The sequence below is a fragment of the Myxocyprinus asiaticus genome, chromosome 39 (assembly GCF_019703515.2).
Source record: "Myxocyprinus asiaticus isolate MX2 ecotype Aquarium Trade chromosome 39, UBuf_Myxa_2, whole genome shotgun sequence".
Taxonomy (NCBI): Eukaryota; Metazoa; Chordata; class Actinopteri; order Cypriniformes; family Catostomidae; genus Myxocyprinus; species Myxocyprinus asiaticus.
This window is the reverse complement of record NC_059382.1, coordinates 4,789,278-4,804,189: the sequence shown is the minus strand read 5'-3', so window position 1 is coordinate 4,804,189 and position 14,912 is coordinate 4,789,278. Positions and strand designations below refer to the sequence as shown.

At 38.7% G+C, this 14,912-nt stretch overlaps 1 protein-coding gene across 1 annotated transcript; it reads right to left on the bottom strand.

Moving 5' to 3' along the window:
* Positions 1 to 835: 835 nt before the first annotated feature.
* On the bottom strand, positions 836 to 12,864 carry LOC127429894 (tripartite motif-containing protein 16-like). Its single transcript, XM_051679245.1, has 8 exons — positions 12,816 to 12,864; positions 6,715 to 6,846; positions 5,821 to 6,439; positions 5,314 to 5,409; positions 3,757 to 3,990; positions 3,518 to 3,671; positions 1,749 to 1,808; positions 836 to 1,644 (listed from the first exon to the last, which is right to left on the bottom strand). Exons 3-8 carry the CDS (start codon positions 6,388 to 6,390, stop codon positions 1,097 to 1,099), a joined length of 1,662 nt encoding a protein of 553 aa, XP_051535205.1. The 5' UTR covers positions 6,391 to 6,439; positions 6,715 to 6,846; positions 12,816 to 12,864; the 3' UTR covers positions 836 to 1,096.
* Between the last annotated feature and the right edge of the window lie 2,048 nt (positions 12,865 to 14,912).

Here is a 14,912-nt window from a genome sequence, read left to right as displayed (position 1 = left end):
TCAATATTTTTATGTCCATTTAATTATTTATTTGGCAAGCTACCCTGTAATAAGCAGGATAATATCTAATATATTCTGTGAATATTCCTTTTCTTTCCTGTATCTGCTTTACCTTCCAAAGTAGGGATTCAAATGTAGCCTATTATAAGATGCAGTAAAATGACCTCACTGAAGATAAACACTCATAAATGCTGAGATAACAGAATAAACAAACAAACAAACAAAAATGACATTCAGATGACGTCACACAAAAAGAGAATGTATTTAGTGTAGCATTGGTTTAGGAACATAATGTTAACATATTTTGCATCTTTTGTTCAACCACACCTTAAACTGCCTTTTGATTAAAATCCATACATGCTTACAACAACAATGGGTTAGGTATCAAACATTTTATTTGAATTCAGATAAAATGTTTGATACATAACTGTGGCGAGCAGGGCGTGGCCGAGTGAAGACGGTGCAGAGCGAGGCCGGGATGGACACCTGGGGCGAATTTTCTCTCGCAGCTGTTGGAAATACTGTGTCAGCTGGTGAGAGATAAAGCTGCAGTGAGAGACGCACATAAGGAGATGCACGGAGATAGAGACGCATGCAGATGAGTTGATGCATGCATTCCGCATGTTGGGCTGAAAAGCCAACAGTGAGAGAAACACACGGAGCTGTGTGTGTGTGTCTCGAGGTTATTGTCTGCTGAAAAGCAACATTATTTTGTGTGACACTGAAGTGTTTTTAATAAAAGTCTTACGTTTGGATGTTTACCTGGCTCCCGCTTCCTCCTTCAGAGAGTGAAAGAAACTTGCTACAAAAGCCCACCATTGTTTATTAAACTTGATTTCTTTTTTTTTTCTTTTTTTTTTGCAATCACACTAATATTAAAAGCTTTAGTATATTAATATAGTTTTAATATAGCTATTTTATTGTATAAGAAAGTGGACTGTTGACAGGGAAGCACTGGTGTGAGAGGGGGAGTGGAATTCAGGCATGACCTCAGACAGATTCAAACCTAGGTCCCCATGAGCCAACAGCGCTTGTATGTTCTGAGCATGTGCACAGCCCACTGCACCAAAGCTCTGACCAGTTTGGGTACTTTTGTTTATATTACTTGGCCAGGGACTCCTCCCTTTTCTATGATTGTGACAGATGAACCTGCTCCAATCCCAAATGCAGGATAGAGAGGTTCAGTGAAAGTGGTCTGGACTCTGTACAGTAGAGTCATTTTCTTAGAGACACTATAGAAGGACAGAGTTCCTGCCCTGTGATCAAGATACACCCCTATTCTAGACAAGCAGACAGCAGGGATAAAGACATTCTCTTTATCGTATCTGTAATAAAAATGTTGTTGATAGCAGGACAATCTCCAGGACTCTTTGTTGAAGCCAAGTCTACAGTCCTCATTTCTTCCTTTTCGAGCAATTCCTCTGTAGGAGACTGCTATAGCGCAGTCATTCCCTCTGCACTCAACCTCCCAGTAACAACGGCCACACAAACCCTCTCTACATAGGATGTTAGGAAACCCATCAAATCGCTCAAAATGGTTAGGATATTGCTGGACTTCTTGTGTGTTTGAGATCTTTTTATTTCCTTCTGATAGCTTGAGGTTTTTGTTTGCAGAGTTTAAATCCACTTGCAGTTGACAGAAATCTGAGGAGGAAATGACGAAAATACATTTTAGAGGGTAATAATATTCACTGATGTTTGTTTTGTTTGTGTTGAAGAACCAAATGAGGAAATACAGCTCAACTCACACTGCCAAAATTCACTTGGAGTCTTGGGTTCAGGAGACTGTGCAACTTGGACATTCAACACTGTAGAGACAAAAATAATAATACAAATATATATTCTGTGTGTGTGTATATATATATATATATATATATATATATATATATACAGGTGCATCTCAATAAATTAGAATGTCATGCAAAAGTTCATTTATTTCAGTAATTCAACTCAAATTGTGAAACTCGTGTATTAAATAAATTCAATGCACACAGACTGAAGTAGTTTAAGTCTTTGGTTCTTTTAATTGTGATGATTTTGGCTCACATTTAACAAAAACCCACCAATTCACTATCTCAAAAAATTAGAATACATCATAAGACCAATAAAAAAAAACATTTTTAGTGAATTGTTGGCCTTCTGGAAAGTATGTTCATTTACTGTATATGTACTCAATACTTGGTAGGGGCTCCTTTTGCTTTAATTACTGCCTCAATTCGGCGTGGCATGGAGGTGATCAGTTTGTGGCACTGCTGAGGTGGTATGGAAGCCCAGGTTTCTTTGACAGTGGCCTTCAGCTCATCTGCATTTTTTGGTCTCTTGTTTCTCATTTTCCTCTTGGCAATACCCCATAGATTCTCTATGGGGTTCAGGTCTGGTGAGTTTGTTGGCCAGTCAAGCACACCAACACCATGGTCATTTAACCAACTTTTGGTGCTTTTGGCAGTGTGGGCAGGTGCCAAATCCTGCTGGAAAATGAAATCAGCATCTTTAAAAAGCTGGTCAGCAGAAGGAAGCATGAAGTGCTCCAAAATGTCTTGGTAAACGGGTGCAGTGACTTTGGTTTTCAAAAAACACAATGGACCAACACCAGCAGATGACATTGCACCCCAAATCATCACAGACTGTGGAAACTTAACACTGAACTTCAAGCAACTTGGGCTATGAGCTTCTCCACCCTTCCTCCAGACTCTAGGACCTTGGTTTCCAAATGAAATACAAAACTTGCTCTCATCTGAAAAGAGGACTTTGGACCACTGGGCAACAGTCCAGTTCTTCTTCTCCTTAGCCCAGGTAAGACGCCTCTGACGTTGTCTGTGGTTCAGGAGTGGCTTAACAAGAGGAATACGACAACTGTAGCCAAATTCCTTGACACGTCTGTGTGTGGTGGCTCTTGATGCCTTGACCCCAGCCTCAGTCCATTCCTTGTGAAGTTCACCCAAATTCTTGAATCGATTTTGCTTGACAATCCTCATAAGGCTGCGGTTCTCTCGGTTGGTTGTGCATCTATTTCTTCCACACTTTTTCCTTCCACTCAACTTTCTGTTAACATGCTTGGATACAGCACTCTGTGAACAGCCAGCTTCTTTGGCAATGAATGTTTGTGGCTTACCCTCCTTGTGAAGGGTGTCAATGATTGTCTTCTGGACAACTGTCAGATCAGCAGTCTTCCCCATGATTGTGTAGCCTAGTGAACCAAACTGAGAGACCATTTTGAAGGCTCAGGAACTCTTTGCAGGTGTTTTGAGTTGATTAGCTGATTGGAATGTCACCATATTCTAATTTTTTGAGATAGTGAATTGGTGGGTTTTTGTTAAATGTGAGCCAAAATCATCACAATTAAAAGAACCAAAGACTTAAACTACTTCAGTCTGTGTGCATTGAATTTATTTAATACACGAGTTTCACAATTTGTGTTGGATTACTGAAATAAATGAACTTTTCCACGACATTCTAATTTATTGAGATGCACCTGTATATATACATGCATACAGTATATATTGGCTTCTTTATATACCTTCTCGAGATATTTTGGCTGTTTCCTGTTTACAAACATCCTCCAAAACCTCTCTGAATGCTTTGATTGAAATGTCTTTAAAAAACAGATGAGGGTGCTGAGTGATGCTGGGCAAGTCTTCAAACATGGGTAGGACACACAGGGACTGGACAGTCTGACATGAGATACACTTTTGTTAAGCAAAAAAAATGTGAAAGAGAGAATAATCATAGAACCATGGTGGTATATCGTTTCCTAACCTTCAAGAAATGGACTTGATTATCAGTAGTTAACAGTTTCTGTATCTCCTCATCTCTTAATCTGAGTTCTGTCAGCTCCTGATCCAGCTGTTTGTGAAGTTTCTCTGCTCGATCTATCTCAGCTTTCTCTTGAGCTCTGATCAGATCTTTAATCTCAGAGCGTTTTTTCTCAAGAGAGCAGATGAGCTCAGAGAAGACCTTCTCGCTGTCCTCCACGGCTTCTTGTGCTGAGATCTGATGGAGACGTGAACACACATTGTTGTGACTCAATTTGGTACAGCAGCCAAAATAATATACAGTATAGACCATTTCAATGACTATTCATCTTTGTTCCTTGAACATTTCCTACTAGTTGTTATACTCATTCAAAACAACAGTGGCAGGCGCTTCATTCACAGTGACTTTTAACACAATTAACGTTACTAACTTTAACACGATTGTCATAAAATGTCATTATTAAAATGTGTACCATGTTGTTCAGTGACTGGTTGCTACCTGGATGTCTGGAAATAAAGGAAATTAAAGTGTTTATATATCCTAAAAAGCAACCGCAAGTGGACGCATGAACAGCTGCAGTGAAGCGAGATGGCTGGATACGTGTAGTCATAACAACTGTAGCACACATCTTATCACTTGTACAGTAGGTGAACAAAATGTATACCAACTAATTGTAAGTTTGACAGGTAGAGCTCTAAAAGTGACTGTAGATTGCTCCCATTATAATATATGAAGCTGCGCAAGTCATTTACTATTACATTAAGTAATTTAGCAGATGCTTTTGTCCAAAAACAACGTACAAATTAGGAACACAAAAAATAAAGGAGCGATCCAATATTCCCGATCTTTCCGATGTGGAAATAATTGTGAGCATCTAAACTACGATACAGTTTCCTTGCCTCTCTCGCGTAGATGCTAAGTATAAACAACACGTCTGGATAAATCACTTCAGGTAAATGTTTGATGTTCTTTCAGAAAGTATTTTTTCTCAGAGCCTTATTTTAAGGATCTGGTAATGATACTGGAAGTTCTCCAAGGTCAGTAGGGTTCTAATTGCTTTGTTGTTGTTTACATCCTTGTAATGACTGCACCCAGTTTGTGACACTGTATGCTTTACAACACCTGTTACCCGAGCAACTTCAGTGTTGTCTTGTGATTGGTTACTTGGATAGCGCTTTGTGGGCGGTGTGCCAAAATGTTGATCAGTTCTCATATACTTGTGATAGAGTAAAGATGCAAATCTGAGTTCACTTTAGCTTTCCGCCTCCTTGATTTATTTCACACACACAACAAAAGAAAACAAGACAATCCTATATCAGTGGTTCCCAGCCCAGTTCCTGGAGGCCCCCCAACACTGCATATTTTGTATATCTCCCTTTTCTGACACAATTTTTCAAACTCCCAATTCAGGTCTTGGAGTCTCCACTAATCAGCTGATGAGTTGAATCAGGTGTGTTTGATTAGGGAGATATCCAAAATGTCTAGTGTTGGGGGACCTCCAGAAACAGGGTTGGGAACCACCGATCTACATAAAACGAAAAATCCCTTTAAAATACTCACTTTAAGAAACTTCAGCGCATCACTGAGTTGCTGCTGATTTTTTTCTCTCTCCTGGATCATTTTTTTGCAGGTCACTTTTGTCTTCTTTAACTCTTCCTGAAGATAATTGAGGTATTGATATATACATTTATTTATAACACAACTTTCTGGAATATTTCATTTGTGGCATTGAGCAGTCAGATATTTTGGCATAATGAACACTAAACTGTGTTTCCCCGTTGTCCAGGACAATAAACATTCATGTCTCTCACTTTCCATATGGCAAATTAGAATAAGTAATTGCTGCCATCTTGCAACTCAAAATGGTTATCGACTGTAGTAAAAATTCCCTATGAGGTTCCCAGCTTCATATCCATCTATTTTCTTATTATTAGTTAAATAACTATGTAATCAGCCCATCATTATCTTAAAAAAAAAGGGGATTTCAATAAATAACTTCAACAAAGCCCTTCATATTAATAACTTATATATTCAAATATAAATTTATACCTATATACAGTATATTACCTGTTTATTAGTCCATTCAGATTCCACTGATACCACACTGTGGTCTCTATGAATATCAGTACACAAACAGCAAATGCACTGACTATCATCCTCACAGTAAATATCAAGAGGTTTTCCATGATTGAGGCAAATGTTCTCTTGAATTTGTATGGAGGCTTTGACCAGTTTGTGCTTCATAAATGCAGGAGACTGATAGTGAGGCTGCAGATGAGTTTCACAGAAGGAGGCCAAACACTGCAGACAGGACTTTACAGCTCTATTCTTCTCTGTGTTGCAAACATCACACTCCACACAAGAGTCCTCCTGAGAGCAGGAAGCAGTGTGTAAGGATGTCTTCTGCAGCTTCTCCATCATCTCAGCTAAAACAGTGTTCTTTTTCAGTACAGGTCTTTGAGTGAAGGTCTCTCTGCATTGGGGACAGCGGTACGGTGGCATCTGATCCCAGCAGTCAGTAATGCAGCTCATGCAGTAACTGTGTCCACATGGAATCGTCACCGGTTCCTTCAGTGGATCCAAACAGACTGAACAGCTGATCTGCTCCTGAAATTCACTTCCTGAAGATTCTGCCATTTCTATGCAGCTCAAGAATTCAACAGATTCTCTTTCTTAGTCTGTTCCCCTAATAAGGTTGATTAAATAAATGAAAAAGCAATTTATTTTAATTTATCGTTAAAATGACATGTCTTTTTGACAATATTCTAGGACACAGCAGTCCAAAGCCAAATTCTTCCATGGACCATGACCAATAGAAACATAAGAAAACAGTATAGCCAACACAACGTCCAATTTTACATGTTAGTAAAACTACACAGATAAATAATTGCTAGTTCTATTTCAATAAAGACAAAATAACAGAGACAAAATCATTAATTTCACTTTCTAAAAATGACTTACCTGCTTTGACAGTTAAAACAGGCAGAATATTCCCTCTTCAACAGCTTTACGCCAAACTATTTGTGTTGAGTCACTCATGTGGCAGACAATTCAGTTTCGTTTCTCTTGAATACACACACTTCCTGATTTTCACTGTGCAAACAAAATGGTGTGTGTGGATGTGTCCCGAGAGAGAGAAAGAGAGAGAGAGAGAGAGAGAGAGGGGGGAGGGAGAGTAAAACTAAAGGAAATTTGAAGAAGAATATATATATATATATATATATATATATATATACAAATAAAAAAAAATTATTCCAGGTTCCTCTCATCTCTCTCAAAACAAGTACTATTTAGCCACATTTACGATCAGTCACATACAAGTCTCATGATATAAAACAAATGCTCCTGTAAAATGAACATTGATTCGTTTAATAAAAAAATACAACTAATAAAACATTATTTCAAAATAATTTAGTTGAAAACATAGTGACAAACTCAAAATCAGATCACTTTTATTGTCACACAGCCATATACACAAGTGCAATGGTGTGTGAAATTCTTGGGTGCAGTTCCGATCAACAACAGTCGTGACAGTGATGAGACATATACCAATTTACAATAAGCATCAGATGTACATAACACAATTTAAAGTCTAATATACACATAACTACACACAACACAATATACAAATAATAACATACATTGTACAGTATACAATACACACAATATAGATACACATTATTCAATAAAAAAAGTCTATGTAGTATATATAGAATGTACAGTAGGTTGTATTGTACTGTATTGACATTCAGGCTGTCGGTTGATAGTAGTTGCCAGTGTGTTGTTAAAAGAGAATATAATATAATAATAATATAATTTATGACAGACAGTGTGAGATATAAGAGTAAGGGTAATAAAGTGCAGTGCTGATGTATTTTGATCGTGGGAGATCAAGAGTTCAAAAGTCTGATTGCTTGGGGGAAGAAGCTATCATGAAGTCGGCTGGTGCGGGTCCTGATGCTGCGATACCGCCTACCTGATGGTAGCAGTGAGAACAGCCCATGGCTCGGGTGGCTGGAGTCTCTGTTGATCCTCTGAGCTTTTTTCACACACCGCCTGGTATATATTTCCTGGAGGGAGGGAAGCTCACCGCCGATGATGTGTTTGGCAGTTCGCACCACCCTTTGCAGTGCTTTGCGGTTGTGGGCTGTGCTATTGCCGTGCCAGGCGGAGATGCAGCCAGTCAGGATGCTCTCTACAGTACTGGTGTAGAACCGTGTGAGGATGTGGCGGTTCATTCCAAACTTCCTCAGCCGTCTCAGGAAGAAGAGGCGCTGATGAGCCTTCTTCACAACGACTTCAGTGTGGATGGACCATGTGAGATCCTCAGTGATGTGGACACCCAGGAACTTGAAGCTGCTGACTCTCTCCACTGGTGCTCCATTGATGGTGATGGGACTGTGTTCTCTGTCTTTTCTTCTGAAGTCCACCACAAGCTCCTTTGTCTTACTGACGTTGAGGAAGAGGTTATGCTCCTGACACCAGTGTGTCAGAGTGTGCACCTCTCTGTAGGCTGTTTCATCATTGTCAGTGATCAGACCTACCACTGTCGTATCATCAGCAAACTTAATGATGGCATTGGAGCTATGTGTTGCCACACAGTCATGTGTGTACACAGAATACAAGAGTAGGCTGAGAACACAGCCCTGTGGGGCTCCAGTGTTGAGGGTCAGTGATGAGGAGATGTTGCTGCCTATTCTAACCACCTGGCGTCTGCTTGACAGGAAGTCCAGGATCCAGCTGCACAGCGAGCTGTTTAAGCCCAGAGCCCGGAGTTTCTCATCAAGCTTGGAGGGCACTATGGTGTTGAATGCTGAACTGTAGTCTACAAACAGCTTTCTCACATAAGTGTTCTTTTTTTCCAGGTGGGAGAGAGCGTGTGTAGTGTAGATGCAATGGCATCATCAGTGGAGTGGTTGTTGCGGTAAGCAAACTGCAATGGGTCTAGTGATGGAGGCAGCACAGAGCAGATGTAATTTCTGATTAGTCTCTCAAAGCATTTGCTGATGATGGGGGTCAGAGCAACAGGACGCCAGTCATTTAAGTAAGTGATTTTTGGCTGCTTTGGAACAGGCACAATGGTGGACGTTTTAAAGCATGTGGGGACTACAGACAAAGAGAGGGAAAGGTTGAAAATGTCCGTAAAAACACCAGCCAGCTGGTTCGTGCAGGCTCTGATGACGCGGCCCGGAATGCCGTCTGGACCCGCGGCTTTGCGGATATTCACCCATCGGAAGGATCGGGTTACATCCGCTACAGAGACGGAGGGTGAACTAACCTTTGTAACTTCGGCCGCGAGAGCTCTCTCCGCGAGGGTGGTGTTATTTCCCTCAAAACGAGTATAAAAAGTATTTAGCTCATCCGGGAGAGAGGCAGAGAGTTCATGGCGGAGTTTTTATTCTCTTTAAAGAACAACTGCTGCAATTAACTAATTATTTCACTTCAAAAAATAAAACACGGGCTCAAGTGAGTCGGTGAATTGTTTCATTTGAACTGTTTCATTTACATGAACAAACTGATTCACACCTGTGACCACATATTCTATAGTATTGCACCTTGTTACTATGTTAAAATATTCAAATGAAGATATTTTAGTATATGTAGAGCCGAGGAGGGCGGGACCGGGTTGGAATGAGACACACCAGGTCCCCAATCAGCCTGATGGGGCGCGCGAGGGATAAAGGCGGCCGGGGACGACAGTTCGAGAGAGAGAGAATTACAGACAGCTGTGCTGTGTTTTTGGTTGTGTGTGTGTTTTTGGTTAATAAATTATTATTAGTTATTTTATTATTAGTTCTCGCCTCCTCCTTTCCACTAAATCCCCTTACACTGGTGCCGAAACCCGGAAAGGAGGAGGCGAGAACCGGCTTGACAACTTAAATAATAATTTATTAACCAAAAACACACACACAACCAAAAACACAGCACAGCTGTCTGTAATTCTCTCTCTCTCGAACTGTCATCCCCGGCCGCCTTTATCCCTCGCGCGCCCCATCAGGCTGATTGGGGACCGGGTGTGTCTCATTCCAACCCGGCCCCGCCCTCCTCGGCTCTACAGTATATTATAATATGAGCAATAACATTTTTCATATGCCATATGCATTATTGAAAAGCTTCTTATAAGCACTAGTGAAATTAAGATATTCATATTCAAAACTGATTCTGTGGACTTACATTACCTAAACTAAATTTACACATTTGTAGCTGAAAGTGTCTTCCAGTCATTACTTCAACTCTTCTTATATACTGTACACTTATGAAATGGTCTCTCAATCACTACAGAAATCCCTTTCATACAGACATATGAAAATGTATTGCATTAACTACTATACAGGTGCATCTCAATAAATTAGAATGTCGTGGAAAAGTCCATTTATTTCAGTAATTCAACTCAAATTGTGAAACTCATGTATTAAATAAATTCAATGCACACAGACTGAAGTAGTTTAAGTCTTTGGTTCTTTTAATTGTGATGATTTTGGCTCACATTTAACAAAAACCCACCAATTCACTATCTCAAAAAATTAGAATACATCATAAGACCAATAAAAAAAAACATTTTTAGTGAATTGTTGGCCTTCTGGAAAGTATGTTCATTTACTGTATATGTACTCAATACTTGGTAGGGGCTCCTTTTGCTTTAATTACTGCCTCAATTCGGCGTGGCATGGAGGTGATAAGTTTGTGGCGCTGCCGAGGTGGTATGGAAGCCCAGGTTTCTTTGACAGTGGCCTTCAGCTCATCTGCATTTTTTGGTCTCTTGTTTCTCATTTTCCTCTTGACAATACCCCATAGATTCTCTATGGGGTTCAGGTCTGGTGAGTTTGCTGGCCAGTCAAGCACACCAACACCATGGTCATTTAACCAACTTTTGGTGCTTTTGGCAGTGTGGGCAGGTGCCAAATCCTGCTGGAAAATGAAATCAGCATCTTTAAAAAGCTGGTCAGCAGAAGGAAGCATGAAGTGCTTCAAAATTACTTGGTAAACGGGTGCAGTGACTTTGGTTTTCAAAAAACAAAATGGACCAACACCAGCAGATGACATTGCACCCCAAATCATCACAGACTGTGGAAACTTAACACTGGACTTCAAGCAACTTGGGCTATGAGCTTCTCCACCTTTCCTCCAGACTCTAGGACCTTGGTTTCCAAATGAAATACAAAACTTGCTCTCATCTGAAAAGAGGACTTTGGACCACTGGGCAAGTTCTTCTTCTCCTTAGCCCAGGTAAGACGCCTCTGACATTGTCTGTGGTTCAGGAGTGGCTTAACAAAAGGAATACGACAACTGTAGCCAAATTCCTTGACACGTCTGTGTGTGGTGGCTCTTGATGCCTTGACCCCAGCCTCAGTCCATTCCTTGTGAAGTTCACCCACATTCTTGAATTGATTTTGCTTGACAATCATAAGGCTGCGGTTCTCTCGGTTGGTTGTGCATCTTTTTCTTCCACACTTTTTCCTTCCACTCAACTTTCTGTTAACATGCTTGGATACAGCACTCTGTGAACAGCCAGCTTCTTTGGCAATGAATGTTTGTGGCTTACTCTCCTTGTGAAGGGTGTCAGTGATTGTCTTCTGGACAACTGTCAGATCAGCAGTCTTCCCCATGATTGTGTAGCCTAGTGAACCAAACTGAGAGACCATTTTGAAGGCTCAGGAAATCTTTGCAGGTGTTTTGAGTTGATTAGCTGATTGGCATGTCACCATATTCTAATTTTTTGAGATAGTGAATTGGTGGGTTTTTGTTAAATGTGAGCCAAAATCATCACAATTAAAAGAACCAAAGACTTAAACTACTTCAGTCTGTGTGCACTGAATTTATTTAATACATGAGTTTCACAATTTGAGTTGAATTACTGAAATAAATGAACTTTTCCACGACATTCTAATTTATTGAGATGCACCTGTAGTGATCATAGACATATACTGATCTAACAAGATGTACAGATGATATTGTCACATTGTCTCCCATCCTTTCACCCTGGCAACTGCCTAGCAACTACTGACAGTAGCAACACCCTAGTGACCACCCAGAACACCTTAGCAATGCCCTAGCAACCACCCAGAACACCCTAGCAACCACCTAGCAATGCCTTAGCAACTACCAAGAACAACCAAGCAACCAACGAGCAATGGCCTATCGACCATTCAAAACACACTAGCAACCACCATGCAACGCCCTAGCAACCACCCAGAACCTAGAAGCTGTGTCCCGACTTCCTGTTGAATTCAGTGTGTGTGGTGCAGAGGGTCAGGAATTAGTTAGTGTCCCTGCTGTTAGATGTTGGATTTACACCCTATGAAGGCCAAACTTATAATTCTCTATTGACAGCTGTTCAAATGTAGCTGTGATTTCATTTTTTTTTTTTTCTAAGAAAGATTTGAATCAGTTATTTCATTACATTATAGTACATCTTTTTCCAGTGACAGATTGTTTCTCAAGGGGTCTAATATCTGTTGTCATTAATGACAAATGATCGGTCACTTGATTATTCTATTCTGTTTATTTTATTACTTTTGCCCACCCCTATGTCTAAGCGATGTACTGTGGTTGCTAGAGTGTTCTGGGTAGCTAGGTGGTTGCAACAGTGTTTTTTGTTGTTGTTGTTGCTAGGGCATTGCTAAGTGGATGCTAGGCAGTTGCTATGATGTTCTGGGTGGTTGCCAGGGCATATATAGTTGGTTGCTAGGGTGTTCTGGGTGGTCCCTAGGGCATTGCTTGATGTTTAATCAATATATATTAATATCTTCATTTCACTATTGTTTGCAAGAAACATTTTAAAAATGCATACAAATAAATTTCACTCATGTTTATATCAATGCATAAATTTCATTAGTGTTTGCAAGAAACTTTTCAATAATGCATATAAATGAATTTCACTCATGTTTATATCAATGTATAAATTTCACTAGTGTTTTTAAGAGGCTTTTCAACAATTATGGCCTACACGGCTCCTCATATACAGTATGTAAACATGTAACCATGTACTTTACAAATACACACTGTTGACGTTGGATCTAAAAGCTGCAGGTGCCATCTGTGCCCAACACATTGATACTCACTTTAAAAGACTTCACAGCATAACTGAGTTCCTTCTGACTTCTCTCTCGCTCCTGGATCATTTCCTGGCATTTCACCAGTGTCTCCCTCAACTCTTTCTGAGGATGTTAACGCACAAAATCAATACGAAAATGATGAATAGAGTAACAATACTTAATACCTTGTCTGATCTAGTAAACAGGGTAACATTCAAGTAGTCAGTCTCATTTTAAAGTGTAAATGACACATTAAAGGAATATTCACAGCTTCAGTTCAGTTACTTAACACACATTTTCTGCTAATTTTTACAATCTGAGAAACGTGTCCAAAACTATTTTCCAGCATCACACAACAGATATGGTACACTAAAAATAACCTGCAATTTTCTTTTAATATTCTATATACATATTAAATATAAATATAAGAATTAAGCTAATTAATTAGCATTACTTTTTTATCATTCATTTTCAGTTCCACAGATACCACACTGTGGCCTTTATGATTGTCGATCATGCACAAGTAACAAATGCACTGACAGTCATCCTGACAGTAAACATCCAGAAGTTTTCCATGATTGAGGCAAATGTTCTCTTGAATTTGTATGGAGGCTTTGACCAGTTTATGCTTCATAAATGCAGGAGACTGATAGTGAATCTGCAGATGAGTTTCACAGAAGGAGGCCAAACACTGTAGACAGGACTTTACAGCTCTGTTCTGAAAAAAATCAATTACCAATTACATTGAGTTATTTTTAAGCACACAGCTAATACATTTCCAATCTTTTTTCCATCCAAGTGTTTTGCTACAAAAAGAGAACATGTATCCCAGAACACGGATGTCCCCATTAACAAAAAAGGGTGTCTCAACTAAGTGTGTATGTGCACTGTTTGTGTTCAATAACAAAATTTCTGTCTTTTGTTCAACCAAACCACAATTGCACTTTGATTTAATAAACGTTGACATAAAATACAATATTACATTTTATTTCCTTTTAACATTTATACACTTGTAATCAAAGCTTCAGAGGTGATAAACATGAGGAACTTTTGAGTCAAGAATGTAAAGAAGTTTTCTCAGTGTTACAACACATGACCTGAACAAATTCTGCCTTTTCATAAAAATGTCAATATATCAGAGATGCCTACATGTTTGTTACACCACCTGACTTTGATTTGGAAGAAAAAAGTTTTTCAAATGTTAATCATATTTTAAAACAATTATTTTACTGCTTATTTATATTTTTAAAGACATTTTTATAAAAGAATATTATGCATTACTCATGCCAACTTTTCTTTTTTCAATAATTTTGGCCTTTTTTTTTTTTTTTTTTACGGTCTCTGCCTGGACGTTAACAACACATGACATTTTTGACATTAAGCCCCAGAAAAAATATTGAAATGACTTTGAAATCAGAAATAGTTCATGATAAGAGGTATATTCAAGTCATTGTTTTTTGTGAATTTTATGTATTTTTAAATAATTTAATAATGACACGCACACACATGTAAATTGAACTGTGTGTGTGTATATATACACACACTACCGGTCAAACGTTTTGAAACACTCATTCTTTATTATAATTTTTTTCTTCACATTTTAGAATAATAGTAAAGTCATCAAAACTATGGAATAACATAAATGGAACTATGGGAATTATGTTGTGACTAAACAAAATCCAAAATAAATAAAAACTGTTTTATATTTTAGCATCTTCAAAGTAGTCACCCTTTGCCTAGAATTTGCAGACATGTACTCTTGACATTTTCTCTTCTTGAGGTATCACCCTGGGATGCTTTTTAAACAGTATTGAAACAATATTCCCATCTATGTTGGGCACTTATTGGCTGCTTTTCTTTATTATTTGATCCAAGTCATCAATTTCAATGCTCTTTCATAGCTCTTTTTTTTTATTAAATTTTAGTTTTATAATGAAATAAATTAATATGGTGGCACAATTATATTTTTGTCTTCAGCACTAATTTCAAACATTTAAGCATATGCCTTCAGATCAAAAGATCTTTAAGGTCATGAGAAACATTTCAGTCAAGTGTTTCAAAACTTTTGACCGGTAGTGTGTATATATATATATATATATATATATATATATAGACCTATCACAT

Bases quoted from the DNA above. Each gene is read 5' to 3' on its own strand.
- LOC127429894 (XM_051679245.1), bottom strand. From the start codon at position 6,390: ATGGCAGAATCTTCAGGAAGTGAATTTCAGGAGCAGATCAGCTGTTCA. The intron at 5,410-5,820 runs GTAATATACTGT...AATTATCTTCAG, and splicing joins CTGAATGGACTAATAAACAG to GAAGAGTTAAAGAAGACAAA. The intron at 1,809-3,517 runs GTATATAAAGAA...TTGTCTCTACAG, and splicing joins AGCCAAAATATCTCGAGAAG to TGTTGAATGTCCAAGTTGCA.